The sequence below is a fragment of the Myxocyprinus asiaticus genome, chromosome 30 (genome assembly GCF_019703515.2).
Source record: "Myxocyprinus asiaticus isolate MX2 ecotype Aquarium Trade chromosome 30, UBuf_Myxa_2, whole genome shotgun sequence".
Lineage (NCBI taxonomy): Eukaryota > Metazoa > Chordata > Actinopteri > Cypriniformes > Catostomidae > Myxocyprinus > Myxocyprinus asiaticus.
The window spans coordinates 13,506,962-13,525,054 of record NC_059373.1 but is presented as its reverse complement, the minus strand read 5'-3'; the positions used below and the strand labels follow the sequence as shown (position 1 = coordinate 13,525,054).

At 37.7% G+C, this 18,093-nt stretch overlaps 3 protein-coding genes across 4 annotated transcripts in view; 1 reads left to right on the top strand and 2 right to left on the bottom strand.

The window, feature by feature from the left end:
• Positions 1-18,093, top strand: part of aste1b (asteroid homolog 1b) — a 311,837-nt gene that overhangs the window by 51,060 nt on the left and 242,684 nt on the right. The gene's annotated exons all lie outside the window — the stretch shown is intronic.
• wipf3 (WAS/WASL interacting protein family member 3) lies at positions 130-10,093 on the bottom strand. The gene is made up of 8 exons (XM_051664727.1): positions 9,674-10,093; positions 7,715-7,803; positions 5,335-5,467; positions 4,155-4,322; positions 2,120-2,866; positions 1,812-1,955; positions 1,451-1,552; positions 130-1,045 (listed from the first exon to the last, which is right to left on the bottom strand). The coding sequence occupies exons 2-8, from the start codon at positions 7,790-7,792 to the stop codon at positions 1,005-1,007; spliced, it is 1,413 nt and encodes a 470-aa protein (XP_051520687.1). The 5' UTR covers positions 7,793-7,803; positions 9,674-10,093; the 3' UTR covers positions 130-1,004.
• Positions 14,873-16,803, bottom strand: LOC127421606 (proline-rich protein 15). Its single transcript, XM_051664755.1, has 2 exons — positions 16,380-16,803; positions 14,873-15,668 (listed from the first exon to the last, which is right to left on the bottom strand). The coding sequence occupies exon 2, from the start codon at positions 15,665-15,667 to the stop codon at positions 15,278-15,280; it is 390 nt and encodes a 129-aa protein (XP_051520715.1). The 5' UTR covers position 15,668; positions 16,380-16,803; the 3' UTR covers positions 14,873-15,277.

The following is an 18,093-nucleotide window of genomic DNA, read 5'->3' as shown; positions in this document are numbered from 1 at the left end:
CTCCAAAAATGTAATTGGCCAAGCGGTGTTCCAACAGTGCTGATATTTTTAAAAGCACAGCAATGCTTCACTACGTTTAGCACTTCCCTTGTTTGTGTTCAGGTCTTTCAAAATATTTCCATTCACCATTCATTTTCAGTGACCATTTGTGCAGATTGTATGTTTTTCCACAGGCAGGTGGTGAAAAATACCGTCTTTTATGTTGTGAATGTGTCAATGAATCATTGTCTCAAGTGATTTGTTAAACAACACTGAGTTGTTCACAATCGAAACAATGCAAGTGAACGAGAACTATTCATTCAACAACACAGATTCGTTTACGAATTAAACAAAATGGAGTTGTGCTTGATGCTTTGGGCAGTTTTTGAACTATTTTTGCTGCCAGTGAAGAAATGCATGGACTAACTTTATTTTTTGTCTGAAAGTTAAGTTATTCAATATTATTTACTTATCTGTTAAACTGTTGGGAAAAACAAACAATATCACACTCGCAATCGTGCTGTTGGTTTATTGTTAGCGAACAGTGCCGGTCAGAACCTTTTGGGGGCTCTAAGCAAAAATGTGTGTGGGGGTCCCCTTCAGTATGTTCGTAACACTGATTATAATGTCTTTGACAGCATGGGGGCCCCCTGGCAGAACAGCACTGTTAACGATTAATAACATTTGTTACTAAAACTGTAATATCAAAGCACTTTCTTGGTTATTAAGGAAAAAATAGTTTTAAAAAAAGGATAATGCTTTTCATGCAGAGGTAAAAAGGCTATAGCTGTAACAATCATTCTTGAAATGTGGATGGTGTGAAAGCATGTCTAAATCTCTTTCAAAAACTTTCCTTGCTCATTGTACATGAAACATTAAGTTTGTCACAGATTCAGTTGGTAGGGCTGAGGTGATTGAGTTGAATAAAATTACAATTTTGGCTGCTGTTCTTCACTGATAATGGAGTTGATGATGATTATAAATGTCCAGATAAAGGTTAGTACCAAACATGGTATTGTCACATTTCATCTTATATGAGTCCTCATGGCAGGAGGTTGTGGGTTGACTGTGAAAACAAAACAGGAAGAGTTCATTTTGCCACTTGTTACCAAGAGGAAAGGTAAGTTCTCCATTGAAAGGGCATAGTTTCAGATATGTGTTTTAAATTAAACCAATCCTCTGAGAAACTCACAGAAACTTGGTAAATGCAGTTCTACAAAATGCAGTACATTATGTGTAATTGTTTTGGCTCATATCTCCTAATAACCAGGTACAAAAACAAGCTGTTTGCATTGTAACAGAGACTTATGTATGTTTAGGCAGTTTGTGGATTTTACGTTACTGTGAGTAATGTACATCTGACCATCTGTATTAGGCCTGTCTATGAACAGAGGCCACAATGTGAGCGCTGTCATTAAAAAGAGACTTCACCTTTCCACTCATACACTCTCACACAAAGAGGTTGTTGTACCTCTGTTCTCCTTGCTGGGGTAGATACGTGGGAAGGGCCTGAACTCTTCAGGAGGGGGAAAATCCTCAATTGGATGAAAATGAAACTTCGATTCAAAGTCATCTGAAAAGTAGACAAAAACACTTCTGTAAGTTGGAAAGAACAGAAGCTGTATCTTACACTTTGCAAACTGATATGCAAATATATACTGTACATAGCCATTATATTTTCAATGCCTGTAATTATGGCATTAAATCTAATGCTTTTCCATCTTAACTGCTTATTGTTATTTACATTGACATGTAACTGTTGTTAATAGACCATTTAGGCCTTTAGTTTCTTTCCTGTATAGTTCACCTCTAATGACGACCCGGAGTCTCACCTATACTGGTGACCAGGTTTCCATTCCGTACTGAACTGGGTGGGGCTGATGGTGGGAGGGGAATTGGAGGAGGGATCCTACCGGAGAGTTCAGTGTTAGGAGAACGAGCTGGTGGAGCGGGGGGTGGAGCCAGCCGTGGAGCAGCTGTCAATTCAACAATCTTAATAGATACACCACTTCAAATACGTATCCAACACATGAATGAAAGTGTTTTACTGTGGTAATTTGCCATCAATTCTCACAGTCATATAAATTCTTAGATGCACTTAATGGAAGTCAAACAGTAATAGAAGTCATTAGTCATCTACCTGCACTTCGAGGCACTGCAGGGGGTCGTCTACTGGGGGCAGTACAAGGGTAGGAGGGTGGCAATGGTGGTACACTGGGCCTGTATGTGGGTGAAGGCATAGCAGGTACTTTTGGAGGTGGGGGAGGAGGGCCTAAATTACTGTCATTAATTTCTAACAGTCCTGGAGAAGGGGGCGGAGGGAAGAACACTCCAGATGACCTGTTAGGGAGTGAGGATGGAGGTACTGATGGAGGCGGTGGAGGAGGCGGAGGGTAGAAGACCCCAGATGACCTGTCAGGTAGAGAGGTTGGAGGTACAGATGGAGGGGGTGGAGGATAAAAGACACAAGATGACCTGTCAGGAAGAGAGGATGCAGATACCGAGGGAGGCAGTGGAGGAGGCGGAGTTGTGGGCATGGGAATGGAGTGTGACTGGACAGGTAACCAAGTGGGTTTGGCCATATAAGGAGGTGGGGGAGGAGGTGGACCAGAGGGGAGAGGAGGGGGTTTATTACTGGGAGGAGGAGGAGGGGGTGGGGCAGAAGAGGGAGGTGTAGATGGAAGTTTGAAAGTAGGATGTGCAGTTTGGCTGGGGGAGGGTGGAGCCGTGTATGAGGAAACAGGCCGAGCTTTAGACAAAGGGGGAGTTCTCTCCAAAGATTTGTGGGATGGGGAAAGATCAGGCGCACTTCCTCTAAATCGGTCTCCCTGTGATGGAGGATTCCAAAGAGGCTGCTTCAGACTAGTGGTAGAGCCTGAACGAGACACTGAAACAGTAGCAACCATATCTTGAGTTATCACAACCAAAATATCACAAGTCATATCAAAAGACATAATTTACCCACCCTCATAACTTTGTCTGCCATGGAACATAAAAAGATATGTTTGGCAGAATGTTATCATATCTCAGTCACCATTCACAAAGTTCGATCTCAGTCAGACCACTGTCATGTAAATGCTTTAGTCCCACTGAAATCTTACCAAAGTCAGACTAATAGACCTAGGTAATGCAATTGTAGCTCAGCTTCTTTCACTAAGGGATATGTACAGTCAGCTGGTTGTTATCGCAAAATAAACCCTGACTGGCCCTGAAGGGGTTTATTTTGTGATAACAACCAGCTGACTGTACATTATCCTGCTTATTACATGGCTACAAACCCCCCCAAAAAATAAAAAAAATAAATGGACATAAAAATATAGATTTGCATTGAAATTATTTAACTATGTATGAAGATTGAAATCGCTGAAAAGCTGAAGTCCACCTCTGGTTTGCGTTGAAGTACTGTTAGTGTTTATTTAGTAAATAATGACTGTCTGACTGCTGATTATCCAGCTTATTACAAAACTGCTTGCCAAATAAAGAAATAAATGGACATGAAACATTGTGTTAACAACACTGAGTTGAAATTAATTTATTAGCTTACTTGAGAGATTGTGAAGTAATCCAAGAATTAGGAAAGGCTCGCAATACCCGAATTACCGGTCTGATATCACTTAATTCCCGAATGAGCGGTTGTTACTCAGAAATATTAGACCACTAGATGGTGTCATTGAGCAATCAGAATCAAGTATTCCAGGTGACACGGAACTAGGGTTGTCAACTGTCCCTCATATTTTAATACGTAATCGTCCCGTATTTAAGGGAATAGAATTGTGTTCCATATTAAATCCAAATGGGACACAGTATGTCAAGGAAGATCAATGACACTTTGCACACGTCTTCTGTCATGTTTCCAATCAAAATCAGGGGAATTGAAACTGCAGAATGTAGTCAAAAATATGACATTCGAGTACATGATTATTGTTTCCACCATTGTGTTTGCTGTTTAAGTAATTTACATTGCAATAAAACACCTGTAAATGCACCTGTTCATGATATGGCATTACATTGCATATGTCAGTGCTCGTACAGTGGAAGAAAGAAAGTCATCCGAGTTTGGAACAACATGGGTAAATGATGACAGAATTTTCATTTTTGGTTGAACTATCCCTTTAAGTCATCATCAGCCATTGTAAATTAGATTGTTTGAGCATAAATAGATCTAACTTCAATACCTGGGTTGTGCTGTGGCCGTTTGTCTCTTTGTCCAGCCGGTTTGAGTACAGGAAATCCCCCGGCAAACAGTCCTCCAAGACTTGGACCCATTGCAGGTGCAGCAAATCCTGTTATGTTTGCAGAGTTCCCAACAGCCCCACTGTCATCCACACTGCTCACTTTAGGCTCTGCAGACAAATAGAATCACCATCATGGTTACTGTGATCTTGCCAAGTAGAAAAGGAATTGTTGTTTCTGGATCAACAACATTCCTATCAACCAATCAGATTTCAGGGTTAGGGCTGGGGTTGGGGCTAGAACAATATTTTTTCAACCTATAATTTCCCTCTAATTTTAGGGGTAGTTGATGGTTAGGGATAGGATTAGGACCATGTTTGTTTGACAGAAATGCTTCAGAACCAACATAGCTACAAAAGAACCAAAAATAAAACTTCAAAAAATTTCAAAAACATTCAGGAACTGTGACCTAAAGTAAGCAATGGATTTTTTAAGCATGTCCTGAGCCCAGCTGAGAATACTTATGTCCTTTGTAATAAAGAGGAAGACAAGGAGCATTTTGACCCCATCCTCTCTAAATGATTCTCACTCCACCACTTCCTAAGGTCTGTCTTAGCCCTTTATCTGCTACTGTGCATAGTGCTTTGAAATGTAAGAACCCGATTGTTGTAGACCTTGAACTCAAATATAGCTCTGCCACAGATAAGTGCTTACAGCTTATCAGCAATTCAGACTTTCTCAGACGCCTGGTTTTCTCTGACACTTGTCTGTTCAGTCTCTATAACTCCTTTATTTTCATCCTCATGAGAGATTAATTTAGTACAGGCTCCCACAATGAACAATGTGAATAACAGCTATAGAACTGAAACTGAAATGTGGGTAGCTCTGGTTACACCAATAAACAAAATTCCAGTGTTGACTATCATAGAGGAGATAAAGATTTAAGTTTTGGTCTGCCAAATCAGATCAATGCCAATTTGGAAATGAACCTGAAACTTTTTCAGTTTAGTATTTAGACTACCTAAGCTTAAAAACAGACTGATTGTTGCCAAGTGTCCCTGATTTTTTCAATTGACACTTGATGTAATTAGCATTCTCAAGGTTATTAAAACCACATTAAAGTACTGGAGAAATGGTGTGATTAGAAATGAGCTTGTTTGAATGAATGTGATTTTGACTCACTGTCAAGGATGGGGGCACTGCGGTCATTGACCTGTCCAACCTTTTTCAGCCTTGCACCCTTCTGAATGTCATCCAGAAGCGCACTACGACCTCCTCCCTCAGAACGCTGGACTTTAGGAGGGTCTGTCCGTGACTGTAAAACAGAGCTGTGACTGTCACCAAAATTTTTACATGTAGGTATGTCCACACATACTCAATTGAGTATCACTTTGCCTTTGCTTTTTTCTGTTGTATAATTTTTTTAAACCGTATCCAAGAAACACCAAAATAAAACTCAATAAACAATCTGTGTGGCAACAAATAGTCAGATACTGAGACAGTAGACAGATACTGATTTCTAGCATGAGTATGTAGGTGTGACCATTAATTTTTTTTACTAAACCTCTAACAAAAGACCAACATTTCTGATTCTTCTTACCTTCAGCCTGTCCTGACTTAAAGGGATAGTTCACCCAAAAATGAAAATTCTCTCATCATTTATTCACCCTTATGCAGTCCCAGATGTGAATGACTTTCTTTCTTCAGTAGAACACAAATGAATGTACTATGCACAGATTTTATCACTCAAAAAAGCACATAAAGACATCATAAAAGTAATCCATTAGACTCCAGTGTTTTAATCCATATCTTCAGAAATGATATGATAAGGTGTGGGTAGGAAACAGATCCATATTTAAGTACTTTTTTGTGAGAAATTTTTCTCCCTGCCCAGTAGGGGGTGATATGCATGGAAAATGTGAATCACCAAAAACACAAAAAGAACAATGTGAAAGTTAAAGTGGAAACTGACTGAGCAGGGAGGAGAATTTATAGTAAAAAAGGACTTAAATATTGATCTGTTTCTCACCCACACCTATCACATCATTTCTGAAGACATTAATTTAACCACTGGATTCATATGGATTACTTTTATGCTGACTTGTGTGATTTTTGGAGTGTCAAAATTTTGGCACCTATTCATTTGCATTAAATGGACGAAAAGAGCTGAGAAATTCTTCTAAAAATCCTCATTTGAGTTCAGCAGATGAGAGAAATTCATACACATCTGGGATAGCATAAGGGTGAGTAAATGATGAGAGAATTTTCATTTTTGGGTGAACTATTCCTTTAAGGCATCTTTACACAGTCAAGGTTAGGCTGCTCTGAGCCTGCTCAAAATTCTGTGTAAAGATGCAATGCCACATAAAAGCCAGACTAAATTATGCCTGCTCTGACGCAGCCTTAAACTTTGTTGTTGTCATGTCAGAACATTTATTTCATAATTTTTTGTTTCATATTTAAAAGTGCAATTTCATTGTTTCATTCATTTCATAATCATATATTTATAATTTTAATTTTAAAACATTATCTTATATGATTATTGTAATTACTGTGTAAATGCATTTATGCCACCTTAGAGCAACATTAAACAGTCTGTGTAAATACACCTTGTTTTGGTATATACAGTATGCCACCTCAGATGCAGCTTCTGTGACACCTTTGCAGTGTAAAGATGGCTTTATTGTGCTATATCTTTTGGATGATCTAAAATCCAATAGATCACAGAAAATGTATGACTGTAATTCTTCCTAGAGATTTCAAGATACATATGTTCTCTAAACTCTGCACAGTCACTTTCTGTCCCTGTCTAAAAGTTTTAAACTTTTAGACCAGGGTTTGTTAATGCTGAATTATGTAAATTTTAATACTTTCTCCTATCCCAGCTTAATATGCAGAGACAAATATAAGTAAGCCATTCATAGGTTCTTTTTCTCAAAAACAGTAAGCACTATCTTTATGTGGTGCTTTGAAAATTGCTTTGTTTGTTTTGAGCAACCTGCTTAGACCCGCCCCAACAACATTACTCAACCAGTGGTGTGAGTTGGGGACGGGGCTATCTCTTTGTTTGACCAACGTCATATGGGGGAGCTTATTCAGAAAGCTGTTTTGAAAACAATGTTTATTTTTGCAATTCCATTTGTTGCCGCTAATGGCACAGACATTACATACTTCAGCTTTAGGCTAACTTTATGCCTTAACAAACTTTCCTTTTCTAGTTTCAAATGTTTATGTGAATTGTTGAATAGACTATTAAAATGTTATTTGTCCACAAAATAAAGCGGACAAGAAAGCCAAACCTGAACATGTGTGCCAAGCGTGCATGTGAGTGTACATTGTGTGTGTAATTTTATCTCTAATTAATAATGCAAATCTAGCCAGGTGGTTGCCAGGAGGAACTGGGTGATGGGAAACAAAGAGAGAGGTGGACAGAGAGAGAAAGCGATAGTCAGAGAAAAATACATAGTGCTTGTGTGCATCTAAAAATGAGCAACAATACAGTACTTTGAATGCTTTGGGTATTATGAACTATCTTACATGTATGTGTGTGTGAGTATCTCACTTGTGCTGAAGCCAAAGCAGGTGGAGGTGGGGGTGGTGGTGCTGGGGGAGGTGGCGGAGGAGGTGGAGGGACAGGCATAATTCAGGAATCTGAAAAAACAGCCACACATACATTCACTGATCTGCAACCCCAGCCCACTGTTTTGCATGATTTAGCCCCTATTCAGATCCACTTGGGTTAAAATATACCCACATCGGGTTAAGTTAGAGTTAAGTTTAGTATCTCTTAGCTTGTGTTTTGTCTGTCTTTATCTCTCTCTATCTCTTTGTATGGTTTTGTGTTTCAACGGCACAGCTCAGTTGGAGCTCCAGCTCACAAGTATTAAAAAACACCAAGAAATTTTAATTTGTTCATTGTGGTTTCAACATGACAAAGTGGTCTCTCTTCTCTCCTCCACTTTTCTCTCCGTGAGTCTGCATGTTCCACTTGGCAGGAAGCTTGTTCCTCACAAGATGCTCCAAACAGGAACCCTCCCTTCTCTTAGGAAAGCCAATCTCTTGCTTCTGCAATGGCCAGTGAAAGGTTCCAGATATCATGTTGTGTATAATCTGCTCTTAACACCAATTTAGGCCTGTCTTCCTGCAATAAAATTCTGAAATTTTCCTTTAAAAAACAAAAAAAACAAAAAAAGATCTAAGATCAGAATAAATGGGCATCCTTTATCAAGAGTTGAAGGGCTCTAGACCTAACAATGGAGTCTGTTGTTTGAGAAGTAGAGCTATACCCAACCTCTGGCAAGCCCAGCAGCCACTAAGAGTTACTATGTGAGGAATAGAAACACACTAAAAACAACTGAGCAATGTAGAAGGAATTTAGTTAATATGTTAATATACTGGAATGTTTATTCTTGCCAAAATAGAGACATACTGTAATTGTGGTAAACTCAATGGAAGGTTTATAGGAGAATTGTGGGTGAGAAAGAAAGCACAACAGGACAAAGTTCAAGCATTATGAAAACTGGTCATCTGAAATGAATTTTCAAAGCATGTTCATGGAACATTAATGGACATAAAAGTTCAACATGATTTATAACTTCATTGAGAGTTGCGTGAAAATTCTGCAACTCAGCTGTTGGCCTCTTTCATGATATGATTGTATAAAATCTTGTGGAGAGAACTTGCTCATTCCCTAGAGTCCCATTAACAGCTTTCCCATGGAGATGTTGACTCACGGTTGTGCTGGTCCACCCATGTGGAAACATGTTTTATACAGGTGAGACATGCTGTATAATGCTAATCATGACACATGTGAATGATCTGGATTCTGTTTATATATCAAAAAGAGAGTTAATGTGATTCAGTAATTGTGTATAAATGCATAATTCATATTTAAATATATACTGTAGGCCTAGTTTCTTTAAGGGTCATGGACAACATTTTAACCGGTAACACTTTACAATAAGGTTCCATTTGTTAACATTAGTTAACTACATTAGTTAACATGAACTAACAATGAAAAATACTTTTACAGCATATTTTAATCTTGGTTAATGTCAATTTCAACATATACTAACACATTTTTTTTAATTAAAAAGTTGTATATGTTAATATTAGTTAATGCATTATGAACTAACATGAACTAACAATGAACAATTGTATTTTTATAAACTAACACTAGCTAAGATTTATAAATATTGCAAAAAAATATATTGTTTATTGTTAGTTCATGATATCTAATACAATAAATAATGTTAACAAATGGAGCCATACTGTAAAGTATGACATTTCAACCATATGCTATTGCAAGTAATACTACTGTGCTATTCGAAAAGGCGTTAAATGTGTACATGGTTCACATTTAAGGCTTGTGTGCCAATGACACCACAGGATGAGTTCATCAGAGAGCGCAAACCAATAAAGTAGTCATTCCACAATTAATATAACGGTACTGCTTTAATTGTCATATGCAAAAACTAGTTTACTTTAGTATAGTTTTCAGGATTAAAAGAAACCACCTTACCTTTGAAAGCTGAAGTTTCGTGTGCTTTTTCTTTCCTTAACTGGACCCAGGGAAGTTGTCAGAGCCCAGTCGGTGCGCGAGATTAGGTGCGCATAGCGCGCGACTCACGAGATACTGTTACTGACCAAGAGCTCGGGTTTTAATTAGGCTGAAGCCGAGGACGCAGCAAAGTTTGTAGGATTTCACGAGAATCATTCGCGTCTAATTTTCCGTTTAGTAAAGTTCATGGTACGGTCCGTGCTTACAGTTCAAAATCACATGACCATTTGTAGAAAATGCATAAAAATAGAACTTGCTGTCAAAACAAAATGATTTGTCTATCAAAGCGTTAGTGACACACTTTTCAGAGGCTGTCCCACTTCCTGTGCTTGGAATTTGTGTGTGAACTGAACTGTACTAGACTACAGAATCCGCCTGTTGCGTCTCGCATTGCACGCAAATGATAACACAGCAGGCGGCGCACAGCGGGAGGTTATCTTGACCGAGATCCGTGAACCTCCTGGCTGTTATATTTCATATCTTGTATGATTCACGATTTGGAACCGACTCGCAGGCTCTCCATCACACCAACCCTTTGATTAAAATAGTATAGAGAGGATATGTTATCTTTCTTCGATTAGTCAATAAAATCACTCTTCATATATGTAGTTTATTATAGGCTGGAAGCTGAAATGTTGGCTACTGAATGCTGTGCAGTACGAGCTCGCTCTCTAGTGGTAGTTTTTGTCAAGGTCAGAGGAGTGTGTGTGTGTGTGCGTGTGTGTGTGTGAGTATGTGTGTGTGTGTGTGTGTGTGTACAGGTTTGGGTGGTTTACGAGGACAAGGGCATTGTGCTACAAATGTGGTTAATGAGGACATTTCTAGTGTTCCCATAATTCAAATCGCTTAAAAAACATACTAAACGATTTTTTTGAAAATGAAAAAATGCAGAACGTTTTTTGTGAGGGTTAGGTTTAGGGGTAGGGTTAAGATTAAGTAGTTTGTACAGTATAAAAGTAATTATGTCTATGGAGAGTCCTCATAAGGATAGCCGTGTGTGTGTGTGTGTGTGTGTGTGTGTGTGTGTGTGTGTGTGTGTGTGTGTGTGTATAGAGCAGTAAGTAAAAATGTCCTCCAAACCAGATTTAAAGGAATAGTTCACCCAAAAATGAAAATTCTCTCATCATTTACTCACCCTTATGCCATCCAGATGTTTTGTTGCACTGTCTTTTGCGGAGCACAAATTAAGATTTTTAGAAGAATATCTCAGCTCTGTAGGTCCTCACAATGCAAGTGAATAGTGACCAAAACTTTGATGCTCCAAAAAGCGCATGCAGGATGCTAAAAGCAATCTCCAGTGGTAAAATCCATGTCTTCAGAAACAGTATAATTGGTGTGGGTGAGAAACAGACCACTAATTACATAATATATATTTTTTTTACTATAAATATCCACTTTCACGTCCACATTCTTCTTCTTTTGTTTTTAGCAATTCACATTCTTCGTCCATATCGCCACCTACTGGGCAGGGAGGGGAATTTATAGTAAAAAAGGACTTAAATATTGATTTGTTTCTCACCTGCACCTATCATATCACTTATGAAGACATGGATTTAACCACTGAAATCGTATGGATTACTTTTATGCTGTCTTTATGTGTTTTTTTGGAGCTTCAAATATCTGGCCGATGTTTATATAAATATCCGATATAAAACCGCCAAATGTGTCACAACCACACTAATATAGCCTACATTTGTGAATGAGAGGTTTTTTAAATAGTGCAATTAGCGGTAATCAAGCATTGATTAAAAAATATCTGTTAAAGCAAACTTACTTGTAAGACCATGCAAATTATCTAATATTTTTCACCCTATTAGGTAAAGACTGTGTAGTCATTGTAGCTCTTTCAGAATTGAAAACTTGTCTTCTAAGAGTCAGGAATGTTGTGGCACAGGGTTGATGAGTTTAAAGATGACAGCCTAAGGCAAGCTGGCAAGGATTAAAACATACACTGATGGAGTTTTAAATACTGTAACTCTAATAATGACCTATCGCTGTCTGTTTACCCCACCCACAATAAACAAACAAAAACGTTTGATGCCTTCGTAGATGGAAAATCATCTGTTTATTTAAAATCTGATGTAGAAACACTTCCCAAGGCCACATTTGGCAACTAATATATAAACTAACATATATTCTAAGATGCACAGTAACCTTGTCAAAATCTTCATTTATGCAGTATTTTCATTAATGGTTTGACATTTCTTGCACAGACAAGCAAAACCTGCTGAAGGGGTCTAAACATCTCAAGCTACAGAAGCCCATTTCACAGAGCCAGCTTGCTAATAACATAGTAATTTGGGAGAAACTTATGAAAATCTCAAAGCTTTATGAGTTTGAAATAGGGTTACGATTTTGGATGTTTCATAAGTTTTAATTTTATAATTCATCCTTTTGGTCTAACAAATCACACACATGGCATTTACAAGGTATTATATACTATTTAAAAAACAACTTATACCAACATCAACTTGTGTATTATTTATCAGTATTGCAATCATAACTAGGGCAAACAAGATTTGCTAAGTAAACTAACAACATATAATTCAGCTCTTTCACTTTTAGTTATATCTTGACTTCTTTGTTTCATATCTTTACTCTCTTATATATTTAACATTTATGATCAGAATCTTTGGTTTGTCTAATAAAAAAGTAGTATTACACTTATTGCTACAGGTATGACTTAACAGTTATCAAGGTCTTCTGCATTCAGTAAAAGACTGACCCTTCTGATGGATGACCACCATATCATTAACTGGCAGACGGTATAAGAATCTTTGAATTCGACATGTCTAATGGACGGATAGGACCACCACCCGGGGCCAGATGTAGGCATGGGCAGGGGTGGGCTGAGCGCACCCAAACGTGAGTCTTGCCCACCCAATCAAACATTTGTGAAACACGGTTTAAAAAAAAAAAAAAAAAAAAAAATATATATATATATATATATATATATATATATATATATATATATATATATATATATATATATATATACAATTTGTGCATTGGTTAAAAGCAATATGGGTTAAAAACAACTATGTGTGTCGCAAACATTGAGGGTGTGCACCAAATGTGTAGTGTTTTTCTGTTTTTGTCATTGGCAAAAAGCGGCTGCTGCAATCCAGAGAGTCCGAGACGTTGCGCGAGCGAGAACGGTAATAAGAGATATTTTTGTGCAATGAAGGCCTAGAGTTTTTAGTGCCCATATAGAAGCCTGGTGTGCAGTGACCACGTGGCTGCTGTTAATGTATCACAGGCTCCCTCTTATCAAATATCTCCCTCCACATTAGCTCCCTAAAATCGCGCTGCGGTATACCACCCATAAGTCTATTTGATGTGTGTTTACATCTGGAAGACATATTTTTTAGGTTGCCTATGTCTATAAGACGTTTCCTCTCGGATGTCAATAAGACATACAGTACATGTCTTTGAGACGTTTATGATTTAAATTGTTTGTAAATCTGATCTTTTGAAGATGTTTAGCAGACGTTAATTAGATTGTGATGCTTTCCAGATGAAAAGATGTAAAACAGACAGATTTTCAGACCCGCTCCCGAGAGATTCTGTCCCGCTGAAAAAAAAAAAAAAAAAAAAAAAAAAGACTTATTTTGTCCCGCTCCCGTCTGCGCGTATTTTTTAGTCCCACTCCCGTAAGATTCTGTCTCTTTTATCAGAGGCTATTTTTATTACAATTCCCATCCAAAAAAAAACAAAAACGGAGAGAGAGAGAGAGAGAGAGAGAGAGAGAGAGAGAGAGAGAGAGAGAGAGAGAGAGAGAGAGAAAACACGTTTTGTTAACACTAACATTGCCAAATATCTGATTGACCTTTGACTGCTTTCAAAGTTTTGTTTGTACCTTTCTTTAATAAAGCGTTAACATCCATAGCACTGGGATTTTCCGCTGCATGGAGCACAAGGAAGAATTTGTATGAATCAACCCTGCGCCTGTAAATCGTTACAATAGACGGATAACACGAATAACACTCTGTACCTTAAATACATGAAATAAATCTCTTTTATTTTTAAAGTAGATTTATATTTATATTTTGCGGCAGTCACGCGGGTCATTTCTTTCTCCCATCTCCCCCTTACATGGCATTAATTTCCATCCATCCAAATTCCAAACTTTACACGTATAGTTTCACTTGTAAAAAATATCAATACTTTTACTACCCTACAAAGGCCATACTCATTAACTAACACTGAAACTGAGAAAAATGGCTTGAATTATTTTGATGTGGATTTTGTTGTTACTGCATTTTCACACAATGGTTTCTCTGAATTTCAGCATATGAGACAAACACATCTGTCCCCAGACAAATCATAAGAGACCTGTTTCAGTCAGAACTCAGTTTTGCATTTTGCCTTTGTAGGGCAGTATCAGTGCTTATTACATTTTTGTCAAACAGAAAGAATTGCCATAATTTAATATTATATAATTACTTCTTTAAGAAGTTCCCATCTGTGTCAAATTATAGGATCTTAATCTTATATGTTATTGATCGCTCCATCTAATATATTTCCTTTCACTCCATCCTTATTTTCCTCCTTGATATTATTTCTCTCCACTCCATCCTTGCATTCGTGGGGACTCTAATTTGTCTTTGTAATTTGCTTTAAGGCTGTAATTCTAATTTATCTAAAAGTGTATTGCTTTATTTTGTTTCTTAGTAATGGAGGTACTATACTACCTCCATTACTTCAATCTTATGAGTCAAGTCAAGTCAAATTGATTTGTATAGCGCTTTTCACAACAGCCGTTGTTTCAAAGCAGCTGTACATTAAATTATGCTATAACAGAAAATGAATGAATATAATGCCAGTATTAGTTCTTTAGAACTATTAGTGGTTAAAATTAATAAACTAAGTAAGTGTGTTTGATTATAGGCTATACAATGTTTATCAGTTTATTTATTTAAATATATATTTTTAATATGAGGAAAAAGTGTAAAATATAGGCAGTTATATTGGGTCTTATGATCTTGACAATTACGCCATGTTACGCCAATTAAAGACATTCAATTAGTAGTCTGAGTAACCCCTCCCCCATCCCAAATGCCCAATGATATCCCCCAGCCCACCCTAGCATAGCTGTCAGAAGCCGGGCCTGACACCACCCGAGCCCCTTCCATTTTTGTTTCTGTTGCATGCATAAACTATTAAAAAAAAACAAAAAAAAAACAGCTCCAGCACATTGATCACTTCTAAATCCTTCTAATGTAAAGTCCTTCATAAAACAACACACAGTAAAACTAACACAGATGTGTACAGTGCAAATGATGTACATATGGCAAAGCTCTACAAATATTTTGTTGTCTCCTTCACAAAAATAATTCTATTGAACTAAACAGCTCAATATATTTGGCATTATCTCCAGCATTTTAAGAATATATATGATGGACAACTTACTCATACTCATAGCAAAAAGACTATCCCCCATAACTGTATAGTGCATTCATCAGTCAGTTTTTCCAACACACAATTTCAGTCTGGAGGTAGTGTCGTATTATATAATATGGTGCTCTAGCATGTGTGTAAACTTCAGTTGTTGTCTCAGTGCAATTAGCGCGATGACGTGTATTCCCCCGATTTGGCGCTCGCCGATTTACCCTCCTCCTCACGGTTCTGTGGAAGACCCGCGCGCTTCGTCCGTTTCTCTTTGAAGCGACCGGAGCGTGACACCCGGAGATTGCGGCGGTTGGAGCTCTCACTGAAAGTCGACTGCTCAGTGGAGTCGTCATAAGTTTCGTCGCTCGGTAAGCCATTGCCCCTTTCTTCCGTTGAACGTGCCGGTAAATTGTGTCGTTGGTTCGGCTCAGCGGAGGGGTGAGGTGTGGATCCCGGTGTATCCTGATTACAGAGGTCCTGCTCCAGTATCGCTGCCGATTCTCTGGCTGCTTTTCGTCTCTTGCCCACGAACGACCTCCACCAGGGACCAGTTTTCTCCGTCATTCTGTGCATCAATGAGACAATGAGCATCATCTATACTTAAAAGACCAGCTAAAACCAGCCTATGCGTTTTTTTGTTTTGTTTTTTTTTTAGCTGGCCTTAGCTGGTCTTGGCTGTTTTTATTTATTTATGTTCAGGTTGGTTGTGTTGGTTGGCACTTCAACATAATGTAAAAGAAATGTGGCCTACTTGGGATGCATTAAGTTACAGTTTAATAGACTTTATCCCCCCCCCCAAAAAAAGAACTAAAAGTTATCACCAGGCTTTTAGCCTATTTTTAAGATTTACGCCTTTCAATTTCATAATAAAATTCCATCAAACTGAACTGCGTACAATTTTTTTTTATTATTGAATAAGTGTAAGTTGTATTAATTTAATTTCGTTAAATACTGTGCTGTTTAATTTATTGGAATGTGTTATGTTGGCTAACTGAAAAGCGTAAATCTTAAAAATAGGCTAATTTTTTTTTAGTGCAGCTAAAAAGGTTTGTGAAAATAGGCTTTATTAAAGTAGGGCCTATACACCAATTATGCACTCTTATTTTGGATATATAAACGTTAAAAAATCTGAAAACAAAAATGCACGTGTTTTGCTTATATACACATTGCCCTGTGATGCAGAACAGGTTTAAAGCGCCATAACCTCAAGAGAGTCTTTTACAGGTGATGATTCATGCCACAAAAGCGAACCTGATCATCAGCCTGAGCAACTCACCTGGACAAGCCGGTCAAAAATGATGAGAACCAGATAAACGCAGCCCGAGGTTCCTCCAAATGAAAGGTGTGTAACGACAGGAGGGAACGAACTTCAGACACTGAATCCACTAAAGAAATCACGGTGCGTGAAAATCATCTTTCACTCCCACGTATACAAAGATTTCAATCACTGGGACGCAGTTGTTAAGCTCATATGACTGAATGAATCTATTTCCGTCTTTAGAAAAACTAACATCCTTTGCAGGACATCACCTGGGGTTGCTTCGGATTATGCCATGCAAAATGTGAACTTGCATTGAAGACTTTATAGAGCCGTCGCAGTTTACAAGAGTACCAGAGATTCCACCTCCGAAACTACAATGAGTGCACCTGTCCTCTGTTGTCATTGGTCGCGAGGGCTGAGGATCGGTCACGTGAGAATAATACAGGTAATTCTACTACGGTGGTGGGTTGGGTTTGGGTTGCCTTGGCAACGAACAGCGAGTCGCTTTTTTCTTCAGTGAAACTTTTTTCTTTGCTTTTTTTTTTTTTTTCTAGGTGGAGAGCATTCTTGTGTGATCTAAACAAATGAGCCCAACCCTTAACTACTATGTCAATGGCTATTGATAGACGAAATGTAGAAATGATTTGAGAGCGTGCAGCTAAATACGAATGTCATTTTTGACAATGACTAAATCAATATTGCATAGAAAAATTTTCCCACTTCATACCAGGCAAACCTCTGGGAAATAGTTGACTAATGCCACTAGTTGTATTTGTTGCAGAGATGACAATGGAAACATTATGCATTATGCATTATGTAGAATGCAGTGTGTAGGCTATGTTAGAACAGTGGCTTGTGTTATTTTTGACCCCACTTTATTGTGAACAGTGTTGGGTAAGTTACTCTAAAAAAGTAATGAATTACTAACTACTAATTACACCTTCTACAGTGTAATTAGATCACTGTACTAATTACTCTGTCTGAAAAGTAATTGTATTACTAATTACTTTCTAAAACCCTTATCAACCTCGACCAGATGAAAAATACAACATGAAATTGTTCTTGTAATTCTTTCAAATAAATCAAATAAATCATATAAAATCAAATATGTTATTCATGAACTGGCCAAATAATTAAAGGGGGCTGCGTTAAATTAGAAAACATACATTTTAACATTAGATGTTACATTTCTATTTTAAATTCACTATTGCTTTATATAGAATTGTTCTATAGTCTATACAGTATGTAACACAATTACATCAGAAGCAACTGTAATTAATTTACTGAAAAATTAAGAGTAATCCCTTACTTTTTTCAATGAAAAAGTAATTTAATTACACTAATTAATTACTTAGTAATGCATTACACCCAACACTGATTGTGAATGAACAACTATTGGTGTGACAACTGTGGTATGAAGTTATATTTTCATTGTGAATCTGAGAATCACAGAGAAAGGCTTTTCGGACTTGAACAATCCAAGGCCTGTATGTTATGATTATCACTTGTATCAGTATAGATTACATTTGCAGATAGTCTCAGCAGACCTCTGCATAGTTGCATTGTTTGAGGGATTCCCTGTAGGGTTTAAGCCTTGCAACATTCTGTCACTCCCAACTTGTCCTGAAGTAGGAATTTAGTGTTAAGCAGAAGTGTGGAATGGTGCCAGTTTCAGCTATTGGCCAACAACGTTACAGTACTGCTGCACACTATGAACAACTGATTTCCA